Source organism: Salvelinus fontinalis, chromosome 30 (assembly GCF_029448725.1).
Source record: "Salvelinus fontinalis isolate EN_2023a chromosome 30, ASM2944872v1, whole genome shotgun sequence".
NCBI classification, from domain to species: domain Eukaryota; kingdom Metazoa; phylum Chordata; class Actinopteri; order Salmoniformes; family Salmonidae; genus Salvelinus; species Salvelinus fontinalis.
Genome location: NC_074694.1, coordinates 28,583,465 through 28,606,805, shown reverse-complemented (window position 1 = coordinate 28,606,805; position 23,341 = coordinate 28,583,465). Strand labels below are relative to the sequence as shown.

The following is a 23,341-nucleotide window of genomic DNA, read 5'->3' as shown; positions in this document are numbered from 1 at the left end:
TACAGATGTGCCAAGCTTGTAGCATCATACTCAAGAAGACTTGACGCTGTAAGTGCTGCCAAAGGTGCTTCAACAAAATACTGAGTAAAGGATCTGAATACTTATGTAAATGTAATATTTCAGTTAGAATTTATTTTATAAATTAACAAAAATGTCTAAAAACCTGTTTTTGCTTTGTCATTATGGGGTATTGTGTGTAGATTGATGAAGAAAAAAAACTATTGAATACATTTTAGAATAAGGCTGTAACAACAAAATGTGGAAAAAGTCATGCACTGTATATGTATATGTGTATCTCTGACACCACGGCTCAGCTCTGTCATTATCATGTGTATCTTTATCACCTCAGGTGACGGAAGGTAGGTGACCGTTTTCAGACCTATTTTCAGATCTCGGAAAATATCCTTCTTCCTCTATCTATCTTCCTCTATCTATCTTCCTCTATCTATCTTCCTCTATCTATCTTCCTCTATCTATCTTCCTCTATCTATCTTCCTCTATCGCTGCTGGTCTCTACCTCTACCTCTCTGTTTGAAAATCTGTGACAATGAGTGAGAATGACAGTCTTTAAAATCAGGGGAGGACAACCCCAGCCCTGTAGATCCCCAGTCATAAGACACTAAACCATTTTCATGGTAAGCTATATACTCTGTATATTGTAAACATACATTACTGTGTACACTGAGTGTACACAATATTTTCCATGACATAGACTGACCAGGTGAATCCAGGTGAAAGCTATGATCCCTTATTGATGTCACCTTTTAAATCCACTTCAATCAGTGTAGATAAAGTAGTGGAGACAGGTTAAAGGCGGATTTTTAAGTCTTGAGACAATTGAGACATGGATTGTTTATGTGTGCCATTCAGAGGGTGAATGGGCAAGACAAAAGATTTAAGTACTTTCGACTGGGGTATTAGGTGGCAGGTGCACCGGTTTGAGTGTCAAGAACTGCAACGCTGCTGGGTTTTTCACGCTCAACAGGTTCCTGTGTGCATCTTTTTAGCTTTGCTTTTCCTTAGCGTGCTTTTTAGTCGTTCAGTTTTTTCCGTTTAGTTTTTTGTCTTATGTTCCTTGTGTAGTAAATAGTTCAGCTTTTATTTTCAATGTTTTTATTAGTTATTTTCCTGTGAAGCACGTTGCATTGCATTCCATGTCTGAAATGTGCTGTATAATTAAAGCTTGATTTGATTTGAATGTCCACCACCCAAAGGACATCCAGCCAACTTGACATGACCGTGGGATGCATTGGAGTCAACATGGGCCAGCATCCCTGTGGAATGCTTTCGACACCTTGTAGAGTCCATTCCCCCAAGAATTGAGGCTGTTCTGAGGGCAAAAGGGGGTTCAGAAGGTGTTCCTACTGTTCCTAATGTTTTGTACATGCAGTGTATTTACAGGTGTTGTACTAACTGCTAATAGAACCTGGCTAGTACTTTATGATAACTACTTTATTGAGGGAAAAGGTACTTACTTAAAATGTGCAACTGTGACATGTGGCTGTCTCACCCAGCTATCTTAAGATGAATGCAAACTGTAAGTCGCTCTGGATAAGAGCATCCGCTAATGACTAAAATGTAGAGGGCTATTTGTAAAGAAAGCCTGTTGACACTAGCTCTCCTGGTCAAGGGATGACCCTTGTCGTCTCATTAGGAGAGGAGTGGTTTAAAACAGAGTTGAACCAAGGTGGTCACCCACTTGACCACTTTCCTCATGTCCTCGTTAGCGCGGTGAAAAGAGAACACTGTGCAACCTTTGTGAGGGAGGAGGGAGGCTGGGTCACTGTGCTGTTTAAATCAGTTATGTCTCTCGTTAAACACAGGGAACAGGGGTAGAGGACTAGAGGGCTGGAACACCTGACTATTACTGGGTGCCTGAAATGGTAGCCTATTCCGTATATAGTCCACTACCTTTAACTAGTACCCATAAGGCTCTGGTCAAAAGTAGCGTACTATATAGGGATAGTGTGCGATTTTGAACAAACCATGAGTGTCTGAAACACTGTTCCAGCAAGGTGGTAGTAATATCCTCTGGTAGGAGGTTCACATTTTATCTCCCTTTGCGTTCTTTCCATTTCCCTAATGAAAGGTCTCCTCCTGGAGTTTTTTATGTATGTCACGATCGTGTGGCGGATTGATGGACCAAAACGCAGCTTTTGGAAAGTAAGCCATCTTCTTTTATTTTAAAAGATGACGAAAAATAAACACGACACGAAACACTTTAACAAAACGAACAAAACAACAAACGACCGTGAAGCTAAATAACGTTGTGCACTACACACACAGGCTACAAACGTTCTGACATAGACAATTACCCACAACCAATGAGAGCCTATGGCTACCCTAAATAAGGTTCCCAATCAGAGACAACCGAAATCAGCTGTCTCTAATTGGGAACTCATTCATGTAACCATAGACTCTCCTAGACAACTAAACATACATAGACAACACTAGACACATGTACTCCACACAAACCCATATACTATACCCAACAACCCCTTTACCATAAAAAACACCCAAACCCAACAAAACACAAACATTCCCCATGTCACACCCTGACCTAACTAAAATAATAAAGAAAACAAAGAATACTAAGGCCAGGGCGTGACAATGTAGGTATTTATGTAGTTTTTTATGCCATTTGTTTTCCTTCCTGAGGTGAAAGTTCTCATGGTTTAATACTCTGCTTGCCTGACGACTCATCCTGAATTGAATTCCGCTGCTCTGTCGATTTCCCCATACATTCATCGTGGAGAAGAAACGCTAGTGGCCGTCGCGTTTGGCCGGAGTGGTATGGATGGGTAGCCAGGCAAATATCGTAGCGCTTCATGGTTCTGATTTATGCTTCCTGACAACGTGATCTTCATATAAGCGTAGTAGTAGTGAATTCTTGAATCTATTGAAGACCCTCTCTTTAATGTCGTAGTATATTTGATGAATGACAGCTTTCCTGCGTATTCCTCTCCCCCAGGGCTCACCGTGCTCTCATCAATGTCTGGATTCCCTCTGTGTTTCTGCAAGGACGCGCTTCTAACGCCTACCATGTATACCAGGTAAGAGACACTAACACCAGATCCTAGTCTAATAAACAAACACAAATTGTATTTGCAGATCAAGACATCCTAATTTTCTGGTATCCCATTTCTGTGTTTGGTTGTTGAATGGAGTAACTAGTAAAAACTAACACCCAACATATGCCCTGGCCTCGATAACTGCTTTTTATTGTACCTAGCACATTGACTAGGCGTGAAACCTCAGGTCTCTCACTGTGTCGCCTTCCTTCCTGTTCCCCCCCGAGGGGATATGTGTCACTGCCCTGCTCGGTTCCACTCTCCTCTGTCAGGAAGAGGAGCCACAGTGTCACGATCGTCAAAATAACATTCGGACCAAGGCGCAGCGTGATATGGGTTCCACATCTTTTTATTCGTGAAACGCACAAAACAATAAAAAAAACAGCAAATGATATGTGAAGCTCTGGAGTGCTCACAGGCAACAACACAAAAACAAGATACCACAAAAAAACAGTGGGGAAATGGCTGCCTAATATGACAGTATTAATATATGGCGCTAAACAGCTGCCTCTGATTGGGAACCATACCAGGCCAACATAGAAATAAAACAACCTAGATTACCCACCCTAGTCACACCCCGACCTAACCAAAATAGAGAATAAAAAGGCTCTCTATGGTCAGGGCGTGCCACACAGTGTAGCGAGGTGAAACCAGAAATGATGGGACACGACAGGTGACACAACCTCAGCAGAGAGATAGTCGAGCGTGATTGGCTTGCTCCCGAACTGAACTATATACAAGTCTGCTCTTGTATCTCTGCCACTGCAGTGTGGTGTGAAGACATAACACGCACCCCTGGACAGAATAGTAGAGGCCTGGGCAGCTGCCTCCAGATGTTTACCCCTGATAAGTAGTGACAGGAGGCTGGTATTGGAGAGTGAAAAGTTATGGCTGATAAGACATCAATGATCTGATTGGTACAGAAAGGAATCAGAGGTCATTCAAGGTTTTGCTGGGAAGTTCAGTTGACGGATTTAGCATTGAACTTCTATATTCTAGTTAAATGGTTACGTAAATATTTTTCATTGATTTAATGACACCTGTTTTTACTAGCGCTTTGAAACTATTGCTTAGTCTAGCCTCAGACAATGGCTGTGTCCTGTATAGTCTTTTGTGCCTTTGTGGTGTGTTCTCAGGGGTCTATTTGTCTTATAGATCCCTACGGAAACATTACTATTGTTCTTAATAGACTAGATAGATGAGAACGGTTTGCCATTGTTGGCTGTGTGTGATAGGCGCTTTGTATCTTCCTCTCCAAGGCTTAAAAACAGACGTGATGGGTCACTCAGGCCAAAACGTTGGAACTGTATGCGAGATACGTGAGAATAAGTATTTCTCATACAGAAGGTCCATACACCTGTTCTTAAATAGCATTTGAAAGAGAGACTAATGGCATTACAAACAATTTGTTGTAGAATGTGTTTAAATAATTAAATGTTCCCATTTTCAACCAGCCAACCAGGTGACAGCAACCCTCGGCCAGTCATTCTAAACATCTTGTTCCTGTACTGTTCCAACAACAGCAGGGCCTAAAAACCAGCCCCACCCAGCAGAACACAACATCAGAACCACACAGCTCCGTTTCACTCTCTGCTGAACTGAAAATGATGGAGAGGGGGGGGGGGGGAGAAGATAAATAGAGAGAGAAAAGTGAGAGAGAAATGGGAGCCAGAGAAGCGTGGCGTTCTTCTCTGCCACTAGATTACAGGGCATTTATTGAGCAGGCAAATTGCTTGTTCTCCATTCTGTCTTTGCCTTTCTCAAAAGCCACTTTTCTTCTCCGTTTAAAATGACTCTATGTAGACAGAACAAGGCCTGGGATGCCCATAGAGAGAGGGACGTTGTGATGGTTCTCACTATTATCACTCCTGTTTTGTTCTCCTCAGATGAGCTCTCCGTCTCTCCCCTACACTCTCCCTTTCTCCATCTCCTTTCATGAGACTATAACGGCAGTTGGAAATTATTGTTGCATTCTCATACGATACCAACAAGAAGTTATGTGTGTCATGGAAAAAATAACAAAAATGGCTTTTCTCTTCTCCCTCAGAGAAACAAGTCAAATAATAACAGAACTGAAGAGCCCTTCATTTGCCAGGTGGAGATGACGGATGCACTTTGGCATGTTGTAGTGATAACATACCCTCCCTCCTTCCCTCCAAACGTCTCTGACAGAACCAACATATCAAATCCACTTACATTCCCAGCGTAGCTAAAATAAATATATATATCTTCTAGAGTAGACTAATTGCTTAAAGGAAAGTAAAAGCAATGTTATGATTCATGGGAAAACTCTTTGCTTAGTTGAGCACACACACTGTACACAGATTTATTTTACCTCTTGTGTGCTGATGCCAAGTGAAGCCCTGTACTCTAGATGAGCCACGGCACACAGAATGTACTGTTTTTTTTATTCTAAATGAGTGATTCCCTTTGATCAGTAAAAAGCAGCTGAGCCAATCGCTTCCACACAAAGTCAGGCCTGCTGCAAACTTTCCCATATTTTTATAACACTAATGAGATTTGATAACTGCTTTTCTCTCTCTCTCTCTCTCTCTCTCTCTCGCCTGCTCTCTCATTTCAATTCCAAATATTCCGGGATACCTGAGACTAGTTTCTCAGAGGCAAGCTGAGTGTGTGTGAGGGTGATTTGAAAGAGAGTCACAGACACACTAATCGAGTATTCAATAGGCATTATATAAGCTACCTTTGGCTTCCTGTTGGAGCCAAGCCCTTGAACATGCACATACTAGAAATATAAATCAGCTATAACAATGAATAATTGAGTCATCCTCGTTGACATGCTTCCAACGTGTGCTGTTCCCATCACATAGATCCCATAGGTCCCATTCCCCAGAGGTGCACTGTGGGAAAAGTACTAATGATGATAATCTCTATATTGCATGCAGTTGACTTCACAACGCACTGAGAGGATTCATACAATGGAGTGGTGGAGGGTTTACGTAGTTCAGTCTGCAAACTCTTTGTGTATGTGCGTGTTTCTTTTGCCAAAGCCTGAGTTTGCATCTCATTGGCTTCTTTGGCTATGCAAATGAGGGATATCATATCCATAAGTAGACCAGAGCCCATTATTAATCTGATTCCTAATTGAGATGATGATCAAGTCTGTAAAGATGATGGTTATGGTAATGGTAATGAAGGCCCTTGATTATCGACATGGTGGTAGTTGTTTGTGGTGGATGTTGATTACTATGATGATCGTTGTTTTTAGTTGCATCGATTCATCATAAATTGGATCCCCACTGTAAAAGCCAAAGATCGCTTTTGTTAGATTTCCAGCTTTAGAAGAACACGTTAGGCTAGTCAGAGAACTGAGAACACGTTGTACGATCTGCAAATATATTTGGAAGGAAATAACCATCAAATAACTCAGATATACAAAGATAATAACGGCAATTCAGAGAAGATGATGTTAAGGCTGGAAGGTGACAGGAAATTGCCCAACTTTCTCTCTTGGTAATTTAATCAGAATTGCAGCGGCTCTAGATTGCAGAGCCTTGCTAGGCTGTTTGATCTTTGTCTTGTGAGGGGCTAGTAGTGGAATCACCAATGCCGTACCTCAGAGTCCGAGTCAACTCAAGCCATTCATTTACTATAGTTCCTGGAAACACTATGGGGCTGTGTTTCTAACCTCCTCCACGTCTCCCATCTAATTCTCTCTTTTTCTCTCTCGTTTATCCGTTTTCTCATTCCCTCACTTTGCCACTTCCTGCCATACTCATTAGAGCAATGCTACGAACCCGACTCGTGACTTATTCATTCAGGAGAGAGAGAGAGGGTGGGAGAGAGAATAAGATGGAAGAAAGAGAGGGTGGGAGAGAGAGAGAGAGAGTAAGTGAGAGATTGAGTGAGACAAAAGTGAGTGAGTATCAGCATTTTCCCTGGTGTTTGAATGCAAAGTTGTCCCTGGCAGTTTGTCAGACAAGAGTGACAGTGTTCATCCAGTGACAGCAGTCATCTATCTGTCTATCATCACATAGCTCCAGTTGTTTTATCAGAGCTTGTAACAAAACGCTGTAATCCATCTTTGAAGGTTATGACAACGAGAAGGTTGTACAGTTTGAATGCAGAATGGCTGAGGTTATGCAGAAATTAGCTTGGTAGCTCGGAATGAGCTTGGATGATTGTAGGCTGCATGTGATGAGGATACATAGTCAAGTCAATGTGATCCTAGCTTTCTCCTGCTGCTCTTGAACAAAATATGTGCTGTAATCATAAAACTGTTTACCATTATGGTAGATTTACCTCAGGTTCTTCCAGAGGTAAACATATTCAAGTACTTAATCCATACCACTGATAATAAACAACAACATGTTGCTCTCCAATCATTAGTCAACAACATCACTGTTCATTTATCGAGCTCCAAATCCTCTTCTCTGGATGGAAAGGAGAAATATGAGGTACATTGTAGGAGTGGCTTTTACAAGCGACCTTCCTAGTGTTTTAGAAGTTCACAGCCCAATCATAAACAAACCTTCCCTTCCTGGGGAGAGCAGGAGTGTGTGGCGGGGTGAGATGGACTTTAGTGCACAGATAAACATCTCACATTTTATTGGTCTACCTGGAGTAGTAATACATGGGTGATGTAGTTCTCAGTGTTCTGTAACTCTGTTAATGTTCCAGAACTCAAACTTCAAGGGTATAATATGATACCCTTGAAGACCCTTGCTGCACTCATCTTTTAAGGGTATATGACTGAGAACTTCATTTGGCTAGTGAGTATTGATGTCTACAAATGATGCGACAAAAGTCATCCATACTAATCTACTCACATATGTCAAAGTATATGAGTTGTCTGTCTGTCTGTCTGTCTGTCTGTCTGTCTGTCTGTCTGTCTGTCTGTCTGTCTGTCTGTCTGTCTGTCTGTCTGTCTGTGTCTGTGCACACAACCTTCTCTCCCATCAGTTATGTAAAGCAGGATTTGTGTATGCATGTTCGATCTCGTTAAGGTCAAGTCTGTGTCGTAGCTCGTAGGTCAGAGTATTGTACATGTACCAGGGATGTAATTTAGAGTCATGTGTCAACTACATTTACGTGTTGTACGTATGAAGATGAAATATTTATCCACTCCGGAGAGCCAGAGGTTAGAGTGTGCACTAATGAAGGTGTGTGTGCCCTGGTTAGCTAACTGCTCTGTCACTCATGATGTTACAGCAGGCCTCACAGGGATTTTATGTTTGAATAGTATGTATATTAATGAATCACAAACCAGTGGGTCATTTTGCAAACTCATTCAGCAGGATGACTGGACAGATGATGGTTTGAGAAGGATGTGAGATGATACTATGATCATATTTAAAAAATGTCCATTGCTAGTATTATTAGTCATCTCTGTTATTATGATGATTGTGGTAAGAATACTAGTCCATGACAAGAGGCTATTTTACTTAAACAGATTCAATGACACTGGGAAGGGTATCGCTTCCTGCCTCCCTCCCTCCAACACACACACACACACACATACACACACACACAGAGTGTGTACGGCCGATAAATCTCTGCTGAATATTTTTAATGGAAAATTTCTCTCTTTATACGCTCTTATCACTCCGCGTCCTCCTTCTTTACTGCAGTCCTCCAAATGGATTATATTTTCTGCCTAATTTGGCAAATGTTGTGTCCCGGAGTGGACAGAGAAATAAAGAGCGAGAGAAGGAGAGAGGGAACGAGGGAGGGATGACATAAGCACTACTGTTCCGCTGCATGTACTTTGCTTTACTATATCTCTGTCTCACACAGCCCTGAAAAAACTGTGGTGCTTCAAAATCAAGTTGTATTGTCATTTGCACAAGTACAGTGAAATGCCTTTCTTGCAAGCTCTTTCCCAACAATGCAGTAATCAATATCAGTAGTAAACATATTATACTATAAAATAAAGTCAAGTAGAAGAAAAACATAGGAGAAATAGAACATGAGTACCATATTTAAAATGTGTGGTAGGGTTAGATAGGTATAGGGGTAAGGTGACTTGGCATCAGGATGTATGATAAACAGAGTAGCAGCAGCGTGACGCACATAATGATTGTGCGTCCGTTATTTAAAGGGAGAGATCAAGCTGATCCTAACTTGTTTCAGGCCGATTTCCATTTTGCCCTGTTTATCAAAAGTGTTGGAAAAACATGTCAATAATCAACTGACTGGCTTTCTTGATGTCTATAGTATTATCTCTGGTATGTAATCTGGTTTCCGCTCAGGTTATGGATGTGTCACTGCAACCTTAAATGTCCTAAATTATGTCACCACTGCCCTTGATTCTAAGCAATGTTGTGCTGCTATTTTTATTGACTTGGCCTAAGCTTTTGATACGGTTGTCACGTTCGTTGACGGAAGAATCGAACCAAGGTGCAGCGTGGTGAGTGGACATCATTTTATTAGATGAACACGAAAAAAACATTAAACTACAACCGAACGTGAAGCTACATGCAGTGCAGAACGCAACTACACACAAACAAGATCCCACAAACTAAAGGTGGGAAAAAGGCTGCCTAAGTATATTCCCCAATCAGAGACAACGATAGACAGCTGCCTCTGATTGGGAACCATACCCGGCCAACAAAGAAATATAAAAACTAGAATGCACACCCTAATCACACCCCGACCTAACCAAATAGAGAAATAAAAAGGCGCTCTAAGGTCAGGGCGTGACAATGGTAGACCATTCCATTTTTGTGGTTCGGCTAAGGAGAATTGGTGTCTCTGAGGGGGTCTTTGGCCTGGTTTGCGTGTGTGTGTGTGTGTGTGTGTGTGTGTGTGTGTGTGTGTGTGTGTGTGTGTGTGTGTGTGTGTGTGTGTGTGTGTGTGTGTGTGTGTGTGTGTGTGTGTGTGTGTGTGGAGTTAGTAGGAATGTGTGTGAGCAAAGTAAGTGTGTGTGTAGAGTTAGTAGGAATGTGTGTGAGCAAAGTAAGTGTGTGTGTAGAGTTAGTAGGAATGTGTGTGAGCAAAGTAAGTGTGTGTGTAGAGTTAGTAGGAATGTGTGTGAGCAAAGTGAGTGTGTGTGTTGGAGTGTCAGTGTGTGTTGGAGTCTGTGTGAGTGAGTGTGTGGAGTCCTCTACATAGTCAGTGCAAAAATATAAATAACTTTGCATTAGTCTAGATTAATGATCAAGGTTGTTTTTCACATTAATATTTCATATCTCCATATTATCCTTCTCTCTGGGCTTTGTTGTAACTTCATGTTTACTTTCATGCCTGAGGCTCAAGTATAACAGGCCACTGTTGCTACAGGCCAACTACTATAGGTGACCTGACCAGGAAAAGTCTGGCAGGTGATGAAGGTGATGAATATAGCTGAATGTTCTTTAAATAAAGGACTAGATCATATGAGCAATATAACTTATCATACAGCCTTCTTTCAAAGTGCCTTAGCTGGAGTTCTCCAGCTAAGAATGTTTCAATCATAGACAGCATTTATTTCTATGGTTTCAATGCTATTGTTAGAGATTAGCACACAAACCGTACATGCAACATCTTATTACAACATCGGTCCACCTAATAGTGCTTCTACTTCCACTCATTATGGTGAAACTAACATCCCCACTCCCTGGGAGTCCTGATCCTTTGTTTGCCATTTTGTGCGGTCTGTATGGTAGTTGCAGTGTTTTCCCATTATGAGGTGAGCGGGAGTCCTGATCCTTTGTCTGCCATTTTGTGCGGTCTCTATGGTAGTTGCAGTGTTTTCCCACTCGGAGGTGAGCAAGAGGGCTCTTAGTGGTTTCCTCAGAAGATGGAAGAGGTGAGTCCAGTGCTTTTACCACAGTTGGTAACCTACAATTACCCTACCTGTCAGAAGAGTGTCGGCTTATGCTATCAGACCAGACTGTATCTCATAGTTACGTACTTCAGAGCGAGAGAGAGAGAGGGAACTGGGTGGCTAGACAAACGTACATGATGTAGCAGATGTACTAGATAATCCAATAGATATATAAACAATAAATGAGCTGGTTGAAGAATATTTTACACATTACACAGATGGGACCAGGCTACAAGAGTAAAGGGTGTGCATCTAACACTGTGGCTGATTGAAGTATAACATCTTGAGTCATACTGTGCTGTAGCTCTCATAAGAGCAACATCTATATGTTGTTCAGAGGTTTTTTGGGCATGTCTCTCAAGATTTTGCAAACCATTTACACTATTGAATGAAAAGTGCTAACTTTCAGATTGCCCAGAATCATCTCATCATGGGTGTCTGCTTAAGTGAGCTAATCACCTCGGATCCCCTCTCGAAAACATCTGTCTGTCTGTCTGTCTGTCTGTCTGTCTTTGCCTCCTTCCTTTCGATGAACTGATCAGTCTCTGTATAATGAGCAGTTGTAAATGCCACTGTTGTTGTTGTAAATGACAGCATTTCCTCTCCCAGTCTATCTGGCTGTTGATGAATCACTCGCTGCTCCTTTCAATAGCCTTGTTAGTCTACAATAATACATGACCTGCCTGTTCAGGCTATATCAAAGAGATGGTGAGAACACAACAAGTAAAATAGTGCTAACTTGCAGTTATCTATCTTGTTCGCGTTGAAGGGTAAAGCTTTTGAATTTAATTTGACCCCCTAGATTTATGTTGTTTTAATGCTTCTCTTCTCTGTACCAGGGGCTCTGTACTGGGGGCTGCAACCCTTGAAGACAATTGGAGAGCTGAGAAAATTGATTTATTTTGACTGAAAGATTAGTCAACAATATTCTAGAAAGTTTCAGAAACACTGTTTAAATATCTTTTTACTTTCCATATATACAACAAAAACAAAAAAACATGGCACCATAATTTGTACACAATTTTATAACAGTTTCAAATTCATTCATGATAATGTATTTTGTGAATTGTAAGCTTGTTACTTTCGCTGTACAAAAAAGCTCTGACTAGTTCAAATATAACATAATCAGAATAGTCTGGACCTGGCCCAGAGCTAGCTGAGCCTAGGCCACGGATGTGTCACATTTGATGATCTTTCTATTGAAAACAAAGAGATGTTTTTTTTAATGCAGAACGCGAGCGTTGGATGTTGGCAAATATTTTGTGAAAGATGATGAAATAATGAATTTGCTGTTACTGAGGAGGAAACAATAGCTGCTCTGGGGATGATGTTGCCTTAAATGTGTATGGTAATGAGCAAGCCCAACGTCTGTGTGTGTACACTTGTTGCATTCAGCGCATGTGGCAAATAAAGTTTGATTTGAATGGCATTCATACATGCACAGGATCACTGTACACACACACACACACACAAAGACATATGCAATCACACATTTACAGAGTGTGTCTGTAAATGTGTGATTGCATATGTCTTTGTGTGTGTGTGTGTGTGTACAGTGATCCTGTGCATGTATGAATGCCATTCAAATCAAACTTTATTTGCCACATGCGCTGAATGCAACAAGTGTAGACTTTACGGGTGAAATGCTGACTTACAAGCCCTTAACCAACAGTGCAGTTCAAGAAGAAGAAAATATTTACCAAGTAGACTGAAATAAAAAGTAACACAACAAGAATAACGAGGCTATATAGAGGGGGCACCGATACCGGGTCAGTGTGCGGGGGTACAGGCTAGTTGAGGTAATCTGGACATGTAGGTGGGGGCGAAGTGACTATGCATAGATAACAAACAAACAGCGAGTAGCAGCAGTGTACAAGATGGGGGGTCGCGTGTCAATGTAAATTGTCCGGTGCCGATTTTTATGAATTGTTCAGCAGTCTATTGGCTTAGGGGTAGAAGCTGTTGAGGAGCCTTTTGGTCCTAGACTTGGCGCTCCGGTACCGATTGCCGTGCAGTAGCAGAGAGAACAGTTTATAACTTGGGTGACTGGAGTCTTTGACAATTTTATGGGCTTTCCTCTGACACCGCCTATTATATAGGTCCTGGATGGCAGGAAGCTTGGCCCCAGTGATGTACTGGGCCGTTCGCACTACCCTCTGTAGCGCCTTACTGTCAGATGCCGAGCAGTTACCATACCAGGCAGTGATGCAACCGGTCAGGATGCTCTCGATGGTGCAGCTGTAGAACCTTTTGAGGATGTGGGGGCCAATGCCAAATCTTTTCAGTCTCTTGAGGGGGAAAGGTTTTGTCGTGCCCTCTTCACGACTGTCTTGGTATGTTTGGAACATGATAGTTTGTTCGTGAAGTGGACACCAAGGACCTGGAACTCTCGACCCGCTCCACTTTGCCTGTGCACGAATACAGTGTGTGTGTGTGTGTATGAGTGAGAGAGAATACATTGTGTGTGAGTGTTGTGTGTCTGCGCGCACACGACTACTGTGTGTGAGTGTGCCAGGGGGCAGTTTTCCAAGAGTACTGGTCTTATTGTGGGGTGTGAGGACTTTAATGTTGGCCCAGGTTGGCCAGCCCTCCCCAGGGACCCAGTGTCCACCCATTTGCCCCGTTTCATCCTAACGCTTTGATCACAGACACGAACACACATGCACACGCATGCCACGCACAGCACATACGCACATGTGCCTACACACACACACACACACACACACACACACACACACACACACACACACACACACACACACACACACACACACACACACACACACACACACACACACACACACACACACACACACACACACACACACACACACACACACACACACACACACACACTCCCCCTTGAAAACTACAATTACGAACAAACAACAGGTTCATCTAAGCTTCAGGCTGTTTAAAATGCTGCCTTTGTTGTCTTCTCTTCATTTCTCTCTACTCTACAGTCCCTCACTTTCAGAAGAAAAGTTTTCAAAAAAGTACAGAGGTGATAAAGTGATTGCTTGTCACCTCAGATAGGACAACTGAACCCCAATAGACAGGATCAGTCTGTGCCTCTATAGCTTTGAGATGGGACGTCTGTTAATTCTAACGCTACGTTGCTTCACCGTTGTGACACTGTTCTCCAGCTAGGCTTGAGGGAGAGACTATGATGCGTGAAAATGGCATCTCTGTTCTCTCCTCGTCTTTCCTTTCCTCCATTTGAAAATAACATCTCTCACTCTATCGCTTTCCCTCTCATACTCTCCCCCTCTCGCTCTCCCTCCTCGAGTTGTAATTGCCTCTCTTATCCTCCCTTCACAATCCCCAGTGTCTGCCTGCCACAGACCATCAGCAGCTGAACAAAGGAATCCAACGCTCTCCTTTAATGATGCATGAAAATAGCAGTGCACAGGCAGAGAGTGGCCTACTATGTTTTACTGCCATATTGAGAATAGATAACCTTATTGAGACATTATGGTTGGCTAATTTCCTCCTCTGTAGACTGTGAGCGGTTTCGTAAGAGCAGGATTTGTACCACAGAAAGTATTCTGATTGTGGCGCTGTTTGTGTTGTTGTTTGTGTCTTACCTGTTCCGTAGGTGTACATCCGTATCCTAGACAACGAATGGAATGTCTACAGACGCTACACGGAATTCCGGACGCTCCACAACCACTTACGCTCACAATTCCCGCAAGTCGGCACCTTCAACTTCCCACCCAAGAAAGCCATAGGGAACAAGGTATGTACGGTCGGGGAGATCGTTGCCTTTTTGATGTAATCCGGTTTTTACTATTGGTCACCCTCCTTCAATGTTGTTTTAAATGACCTGTAGTCAAATGTATTGAATGTGAATGCATTGTTAAGTCATATTGTGGTCACTTGTCCATCACTTGAATCGACAGGCTTGGATGTTAGTTACAGTAGCCCCTGGGCAACATTACCTCCCTCTCTCTGTCTTCATCTCTCCACCGCTCTCTCCTTACTCTCTTCCTCCCTCTCCCTTTCAGTTCCAGAGGGAAGGAGTCTTTTTAAGTCTCTGAGTAGAGTTGAGGGGGCTGTGAGTGCTTTTGTTACAGAAGTTGTAGAGTAACTTTGACATGGAAACACAAAGGAGTGCACCAGGCCTGGGGGCAGAGTTTAAAACTAGATAGTGTGAGAGGGTGTTTGGAGCTGACAGTAAAGACGTAGGGGCAGAGGGTTCACATAGAGACAGGATTGCGTTGGTAATTGAGTGTGTGTGTGTGTGTGTGTTTGCGTGTGTGCATATGGGTAGGTGAATGTGGGTATGCATTTGAGAGGGTAGTGTGTGTGTGTGTGTGTGTGTGTGTGTGTGTGTGTGTGTGTGTGTGTGTGTGTGTGTGTGTGTGTGTGTGTGTGTGTGTGTGTGTGTGTGTGTGTGTGTGTGTGCGCGTGTGTGTGTGTACATGGGTAGGTGTGCGTGCATGGGTAGGTATGTGTGCGTGTGTGTATGCATTTTTGTGTGTCTGTGTGTGTAATCAGTGAGCTTGCTTACCTGGGGTATGGGCTGTCATGTCACTTTTAATCTCATCATTGTTTCCTCTGATTCTCTCTCCCTCCCTCCTTCCTTCCCTCTATCCTCTCAGAAGGAACACTTTGTACAGACAAGGCTTAGTTCTTCTCCCTCAGGTGAAGCGTGGTGCGCTGGCAAAAAGCCTCCCCCTCTGTCTATCTGATCTCCTCTGACGGAGATGCTGTTATGGAGATGTGTTGTTTAACAGCACTGTAGTCAAACAGATAAACTGTTCTCTTTATTTCACTCACTGGGGACGCACAATATGTTCAGTTTGCTCTCTCTTCATGAAACACAGCATCGTTGCAGCTCGGAAATATGGAATATCTATGCTGTATATATTCTAAGGTAGACGCTGGGGCTTACATGGTGGATGTGTTCAGTTAATGATGGGGGGATGCTAATGTTGGTCCATATGATCAGTGGTCATGGGGAGAGAAACCTCTCCAAATCCTTTTAACTGGGTAGCATGGATATCTGCTACGGTATGGATGAAACGAGAGAGCTGTCACGGAGATGGGGAAACAGGAAGGAACACACATGCACATACACACATACATACGTAAACACGCATACACACACAAGTGTACACACGCACTCTGCCTCAGCCCCGCCATGGTTATCCTCATTGAGAAGCTAACAACCTTACACACCAAGGACCCTGGGTCATCATGCCTGCTAAACACACAGACACACACACACACACACACACACACAGAACACCTGATCCTGAGAGAGAGAGAGAGACGTGTAGCTAATCTTGTCAGTTGGCTACAGCATGGGGCCGTATATGTAAGAAGCTAATTCTAATAGCCACAATACCTATAGGATGTATCTGCGTTAGCTTGCAGGATCAGGTGTATGGATGATGGAATGGAATACAGGTAGTGTTGTGTGATGACATTTTAATACATCTCAGTTTTGTGATGTCAAGCGCCATAACTGCCAGTGTACATAAGAATCACAGCACAATGTATTACCACGGCAACATTATCTGAGCATTACTCGGCCTCCTGCTGTCTCTGAGAATCTCCTAACTGCATTGACATAGCCTCACCAACACACACACACACACACACACACACACACACACACACATCTGACACTGACAGCCCCTAAACAGCTGATTTGTCAAGGGCTCGGCTGGCAAAACACGCTAAATGTTCCCGAGCGCACCTGTCACATCCGTCCTGATGGACACCATTGCCATGACTGCGGAAGGAAGAATGATGACATCAAAGGCTGCCACTGTCTGTCTGCTCTGCTCTGCTCCCCAGAGTTCAACTGTCAGGGTTTCTCGTCTCAGATTCACAGAGAATTCTTATTGCTTTGATGGAGGTTTTTCCTGTCTCTCTAGTTCTCTGTCTCTCTCTCTCTCTCTGCGTCTTTCCTACCCATGTTCCTTTCATTTGGATCAAATCAGTCAATTTTTCAATTGCTGCTTTCCTCTTCCTCCCCTGCTGGGCTGCTTTGTAGAGTGTAGTGTTATGGGGGTTCCACCAAATCAGAGCGCTGTTAGAGACTATGGAACTGTCTACTGTCCTACTCTCATCATTTTTTAAACAGCATTTGATCTTTCTGATGATAATAACACAAGATCGTTATGAGCTGTAATATTACAGTATATGGAGGGCTGTAAAAGTCAGGGCTGGCGTTGCACCTTGAGCGACAGAACAGGAGAGCTAAGTGAATAATTAACCAGTAAACGTGGAATCATTTCTGAATCTTGCATGTTGTGTTCACATGTAACATTCAATATGCATGTCTAATGCCTTTAATGATGGCAAAGAGACATTGTGGAGGTCTTGTATGAACATTCCTGAATTGCTTGTGATCTTTTATGCATCAGTTGCACGGCGGTTTGTGTGTATAAGCATTTTCATAGGAGCAGTCTTTGAGGAGTTTCTTTGCGTGCCATAATCATAAGTCAATGTGGTGGCCTGATTTCTATTCTACAGTATCTCGCTGATGTTTTTGTATTTTAGTCTACACTTCCTGTTTGTGACATTAGTTACAAAACAAGGTTAACTATCTTTATAGTTCGCATCTCTTTGTTTATATTATGTATCTTCCAAGCTAAAAATGGTGTGTTTGTGTCATGGCTTGATTGTTGTACCCCTACGGACGATGCGTTTCTATTCACTAAACCCGTCACAAGCTTTGCATTTGAGTTCCATCGCAAACAACTCCTTTGAGCCTCACAAATCTGTTCATGCCCTACCCATGATCCTTTGCTGGAGCTGTGTTGGCCTACTTTGAGCTCTCGTCGCTTTGCTTCCTTCCTCTGTCAGGACTACTCACATCTGTCTCACCGCTCTGTGAATTGGCATGGCCGTGCTTTTGGGTTGCTAGACGTTCTTGTTCTATGCCCACCTATCCCCCCCTACCAACCTCCCTCCTGTCGTTTCTGTCTTAAGTAACCTACTGTCTTAATCTGTGATTGAAATTCACTGTATACAAAATCGTGTGCCGGTCACGAATTTCCAATAAGATATTTGTGTCTATTTTACAATAATCTGTGATACTGAGTTGGTCATACTGTTCCCTCTGATCTTGAGATTTGTCCTCTGTCTCACTTTGACTGCGTGGTTCACTTGTGTCGCCATGCTCTCAATGTCTGTACACACATGTGGATACACATGCCCGTGTGTATCTGTCTGAGTTGTCTTGTAAATTGATGTAACATGCCTCATAGCGGACAGGTGTAGCCAGTGGCGATCCTATCTATAGCGATATCTCCCTGTGTCTGTGCCTTCAGTGTTGTGTTGATATCCATGTCTACCCGAGTGTGTCCCTGTCTTATAGTGAGTTAAATTACAGTAACATGCCTCATATACAGTAGCAGACAGGTGAACGCTGATGGGATAAGAATAGTTCATGTCTTTATACGTGTACATATAAACTTACACCTCCATAGTGTCATCTCTGTGTTGATTTCCATGTGTGGGGAGTGTATGTGAGGCTCTGTCGTATAGTGAGATGTACTATACTAAAATGAGTCATCTGGAACAGACAGGTTAGGGACGTGGCAAACAAAGAACTACGGGGCTATATTTGCCTCTATCTGTGTCTCTACGCTACATACGTGTGTGTGCGTCCGTCCGTCTGTCCGTCAGTCAGTGGGCTGTAGCAGGTTTGCCTTGAAACAGCAGGTGAGGATGGTAGCTATAAGTAGAGCTGTACAACACAATTGTCTGTGTTCGTATCCTAGTGTAAGCAGTTTTGATGTTGATGTGGCGTTACTTTGTGTAACTGAAGACCAGCTGTTGTTCATATCTTTTAATATACTGTTCAATCGGGGTGTTGCTTGTGTTTGTTTTATTAACCAGAGTTGAGTGTGATGATGTCACTCAATGTAGAGTAAAACACTCAAAAACATTTAAAACCACGCCCATTATTATCATATTTACCAGCATGCACTACTGCAGGTGAATACAACCACTGTCTTTGGGAGAAACTAGGCCATCAAAGTAACGCCTTATGATAGATATATATACAGTACAAGTAAAAAATGTGGACACACCTACTCATTCAATGGTTTTTCTTTATTTTTACTATTTTCTAAATTGTAGAATAATAGTGAAGACATCCAAACTACAATATCACATATGGAATCATGTAGTAACCAAAAAAGGGTTCAAATCAAAATATATTTTAGATTCTTAAAAGTACCCACTCTTTGCCTTGATGACAGCTTTGCACACTCTTGGCATTTTCTCAACCAGCTTCATGAGGTAGTCATCTGGAATGCATTTCCATTAACAGGTGTACCTTGTTAATTTGTGGAATTTCTTTCCTTTGTAATGCATTTGAGCCAATCAGTTGTTTTGTGACAAGGTAGGAGTGGTATACAGAAGATAGCCCTATTTGGTTAAAGTCCAAGTCCATATTATGGCAAGAACAAAGCAAAGAGAAACGACAGTCCATCATTACTTTAAGACATGGTCAGTCAATCCGGGAAATTTTAAGAATTCTGAAAGTTTCTTCAAGTGCAGTTGCAAAAACCATCAAGCGCTATGATGAAACTGGCTCTCATGAAAACCGCCACAGAAAAGGAAGACCCAGAGGATAAGTTCATTAGAGTTAACTGCACCTCTGTTTGCAGTCTAAATAAATGCTTCACAGAGTTCAAGTAACAGACACATCTCAACTTCAACTGTTCAGAGGAGACTGCGTGAATCAGGCCTTCATGGTCGAATTTCTGCAAAGAAACCACTACTAAAGGACACCAATAAGAAGAAGAGACTGGCTTGGGCCAAGAAACATGAGCAATGGACATTAGACCTGTGGAAATCTGTCCTTTGGTCTGATGAGTCCAAAGTAGGTGAATGGATGATCGCCACATGTGTGGTTCCCACCGTGAAGCATGGAGCACCCGAGGTGTGATGGTGTGGGTGTGCATTGCTGGTGACACTGTCAGTGATTTATTTAGAATTCAATGCACACTTAACCAGCATGGCTACCACAGCATTCGGCAGCAATACTCCATCCCATCTGGTTTGCGCTTAGTGGGGCTATAATTTGTTTTTCAACATGTCAATGACCCAAAACACACCTTCAGCCTGTTTAAGGGCTATTTGACCAAGAAAGAGAGTGATGGAGTGCTGCATCAGGAGGAAGGAAAAGCAGCCAACAAGTGCTCAGCATATGTGGGAACTCCTTCAAGACTGTTGGAAAATAATTCCTCATTAAGCTGTAATAATGCTGTTTTACGATCTCCTAACCAATTGTGCTGTTGTAACAGTATAACTTTACACTGTCCCCTCGCCCCGACACGGGCGCGAACCAGGGACCCTCTGCACACATCAACAACGGTTGCCCACGAAGCACGGTCGTTACCCATCGCTCCACAAAGGCCACGGCCCTTGCAGGGCAAGGGGCAACCCTACTTAAAGTCTCAGAGCAAGTGACGTAACTGATTGAAATGCTACTAGCGCGTACCCGCTAACTAGCTAGCCATTTCACATCCGTTACACTCACCCCCCTTTCAACCTCCTCTTTTTCCGCAGCAACCAGTGATCCAGGTCAACAGCATCAATGTAACCGTACAACTTTACGTCGTCCCCTCGCCCCGACACGGGCGCGAACCAGGGACCCTCTGCACACATCAACAACGGTTGCCCACGAAGCACGGTCGTTACCCATCGCTCCACAAAGGCCACGGCCCTTGCAGGGCAAGGGGCAACCCTACTTAAAGTCTCGGAGCAAGTGACATAACTGATTGAAATGCTACTAGCGCGTACCCGCTAACTAGCTAGCCATTTCACATCCGTTACACTGTTGTGTGTGTTTTTTCATGTTATTTGTAACTTATTTTGTACACAATGTTTCTGCCACCGTGTCTTATGAACGAAAAATGCTTCTAGATATCAGGACAACGATTACTCACCCCGTACTGGAAGAATACTTTTTCTCGGACAGGAGTCGGACAGGAAGGATTTACTCCAGACGCCCAACAAGGCCCTGATCCCCGTCATTCGCAGGAGAAAGAGACTGAGATTTCGGGGACGAAGGTCTGGGTGCCTTGTAAAGATCAGACGACGAGTGTGTAATCTGCCTTTGCAATCGGTCCTATTAGCCAACGTACAATCATTGGATAATAAAAGAGACAAGCTACGAGCACGTATATCCTACCAAAAGGACCTTAAAAACTGTAATATCTTATGTTTCACCGAGTCGTGGCTGAACGACAACATGAATAACATACATCTGGTGGGTTTTAAGCTTTTTCGGCAGGATAGAACAGCGGCCTTTGGTAAGACAAGGGGTGGCGGTCTATGTATTTTTGTAAACAACCGCTGGTGCACAAAATCTAAGGAAGTCTCAAGGTTTTGCTCGCCTGAGGTAGAGTATCTCATGATAAGCTGTAGACCACACTATTTACCAAGAGAGTTTTCATCTATATTCTTCGTAGCTGTCTATTTACCACCACAAACCGATGCTGGCACTAAGACCGCACTCAATGAGCTGTATACAAACAGGAAAACGCTCATCCAGAGGCAGCGCTCCTAGTGTCCGGGGACTTTAATGCAGGGAAACTTACATTTGTTTTACCTCATTTCTACCAGCATGTTAAATTTGCAACCAGAGGGAAAAAACTCTAGACCACCTTTATTCCACACACAGAGATGCATACAAAGCTCTCCCTCGCCCTCCATTTGGAAAATCTGACCATAACTGTATCCTCCTGATTCCTGCTTACAAGCAAAAACTAAAGCAGGAAGCACCAGTGACTCGGTCAATAAGAAAGTGGTCAGATGAAGCAGATGCTAAGCTACAGGACTTTTTTCCTAGCACAGACTGGAATATGTTCCAGGATTCTTCCGTTGGCATTGAGGAGTACACCACATCAGTCACAGTCACCTTAAAGATCTCATCCAGGCCTGTCTGTTTGACTCCAAGTACCTTGCTTGCTGTGGTGATAATCCTTCTCAGCATATTTCTCTGGCTGACAGTGGCATTGCCAAACCAACAAACAATACAAAAAGTTAAAATACTCTCAATGAAAGATTTGTAAAACAGAGTCAATATAGTACAGTCTACATTAAAAGATCCCAGCTTTTTGAGAAAGTACAGTCTCTGTTGGCTCTTTTTGTGGATCAGGTCTGTACATTTACTCCACTGAAGCTTATTGTCCAAGAGGACACCCAGATATTTGTATTCCCCTACAATCTCTATATTCTGACCTCTGATAGATGTTGCAGAGGTAGGTGTTGTACGCTTCTATGCACATCTATGCACATCTATGCACATCTTTGGTCTTGTTGGTATTGAGGACCAAGTGTGATTCCTCACACCACTCTACAAAGTCATCTAGGACCGGGCCATGATGTTCCTCGTCATCATGCAACAGGCTGATCAAGGCAGTGTCATCAGCGAACTTAACGAGGTGCCTGTCAGGATAGGAACTAGTACAACCATTTGTGTACAGGAGTGGGGACAAAACACTTCCCTGAGGAGAGCCTGTGTTGGTGTTGCATATGTCCGACACGTGGGGACCTATTTTGACTCGCTGTGAGCGTTGATTCAGGAAGTCCAACAGCCACAAAACCAGCCCCCCATCTAAGGAGAAGACAGAATGTAAGGCTGGATTTCATTGAAAATGTCAACAACTACAGACCAGTATCCCTTCTTTCTTTTCTCTCCAAAACTCTTGAACGTGCCGTCCTTGGCCAGCTCTCCTGCTATCTCTCTCAGAATGACCTTCTTGATCCAAATCAGTCAGGTTTCAAGACTAGTCATTCAACTGAGACTGCTCTTCTCTGTGTCACGGAGGCGCTCCGCACTGCTAAAGCTAACTCTCTCTCCTCTGCTCTCATCCTTCTAGACCTATCGGCTGCCTTTGATACTGTGAACCATCAGATCCTCCTCTCCACCCTCTCCGAGCTGGGCATCTCCGGCGCGGCCCACGCTTGGATTGCGTCCTACCTGACAGGTCGCTCCTACCAGGTGGCGTGGCGAGAATCTGTCTCCGCACCACGTGCTCTCACCACTGGTGTCCCCCAGGGCTCTGTTCTAGGCCCTCTCCTATTCTCGCTATACACCAAGTCACTTGGCTCTGTCATATCCTCACATGGTCTCTCCTATCATTGCTATGCAGACGACACACAATTAATCTTCTCCTTTCCCCCCTCTGATAACCAGGTGGTGAATCGCATCTCTGCATGTCTGGCAGACATATCAGTGTGGATGACGGATCACCACCTCAAGCTGAACCTCGGCAAGACGGAGCTGCTCTTCCTCCCGGGGAAGGACTGCCCGTTCCATGATCTCGCCATCACGGTTGACAACTCCATTGTGTCCTCCTCCCAGAGTGCTAAGAACCTTGGCGTGATCCTGGACAACACCCTGTCGTTCTCAACTAACATCAAGGCGGTGACCCGTTCCTGTAGGTTCATGCTCTACAACATTCGCAGAGTACGACCCTGCCTCACGCAGGAAGCGGCGCAGGTCCTAATCCAGGCACTTGTC

At 43.4% G+C, this 23,341-nt stretch overlaps 1 protein-coding gene across 2 annotated transcripts in view; it reads left to right on the top strand.

Moving 5' to 3' along the window:
* LOC129828957 (sorting nexin-29-like) overlaps positions 1-23,341 on the top strand; it is a 122,178-nt gene that overhangs the window by 88,052 nt on the left and 10,785 nt on the right. For both annotated transcript variants that reach the window (XM_055890300.1, XM_055890301.1), the window contains 2 exons: positions 2,972-3,053; positions 14,438-14,578. In XM_055890300.1, coding sequence (XP_055746275.1) covers positions 2,972-3,053; positions 14,438-14,578 — 223 coding nt within the window. The remainder of the gene's footprint in view (positions 1-2,971; positions 3,054-14,437; positions 14,579-23,341) is intronic.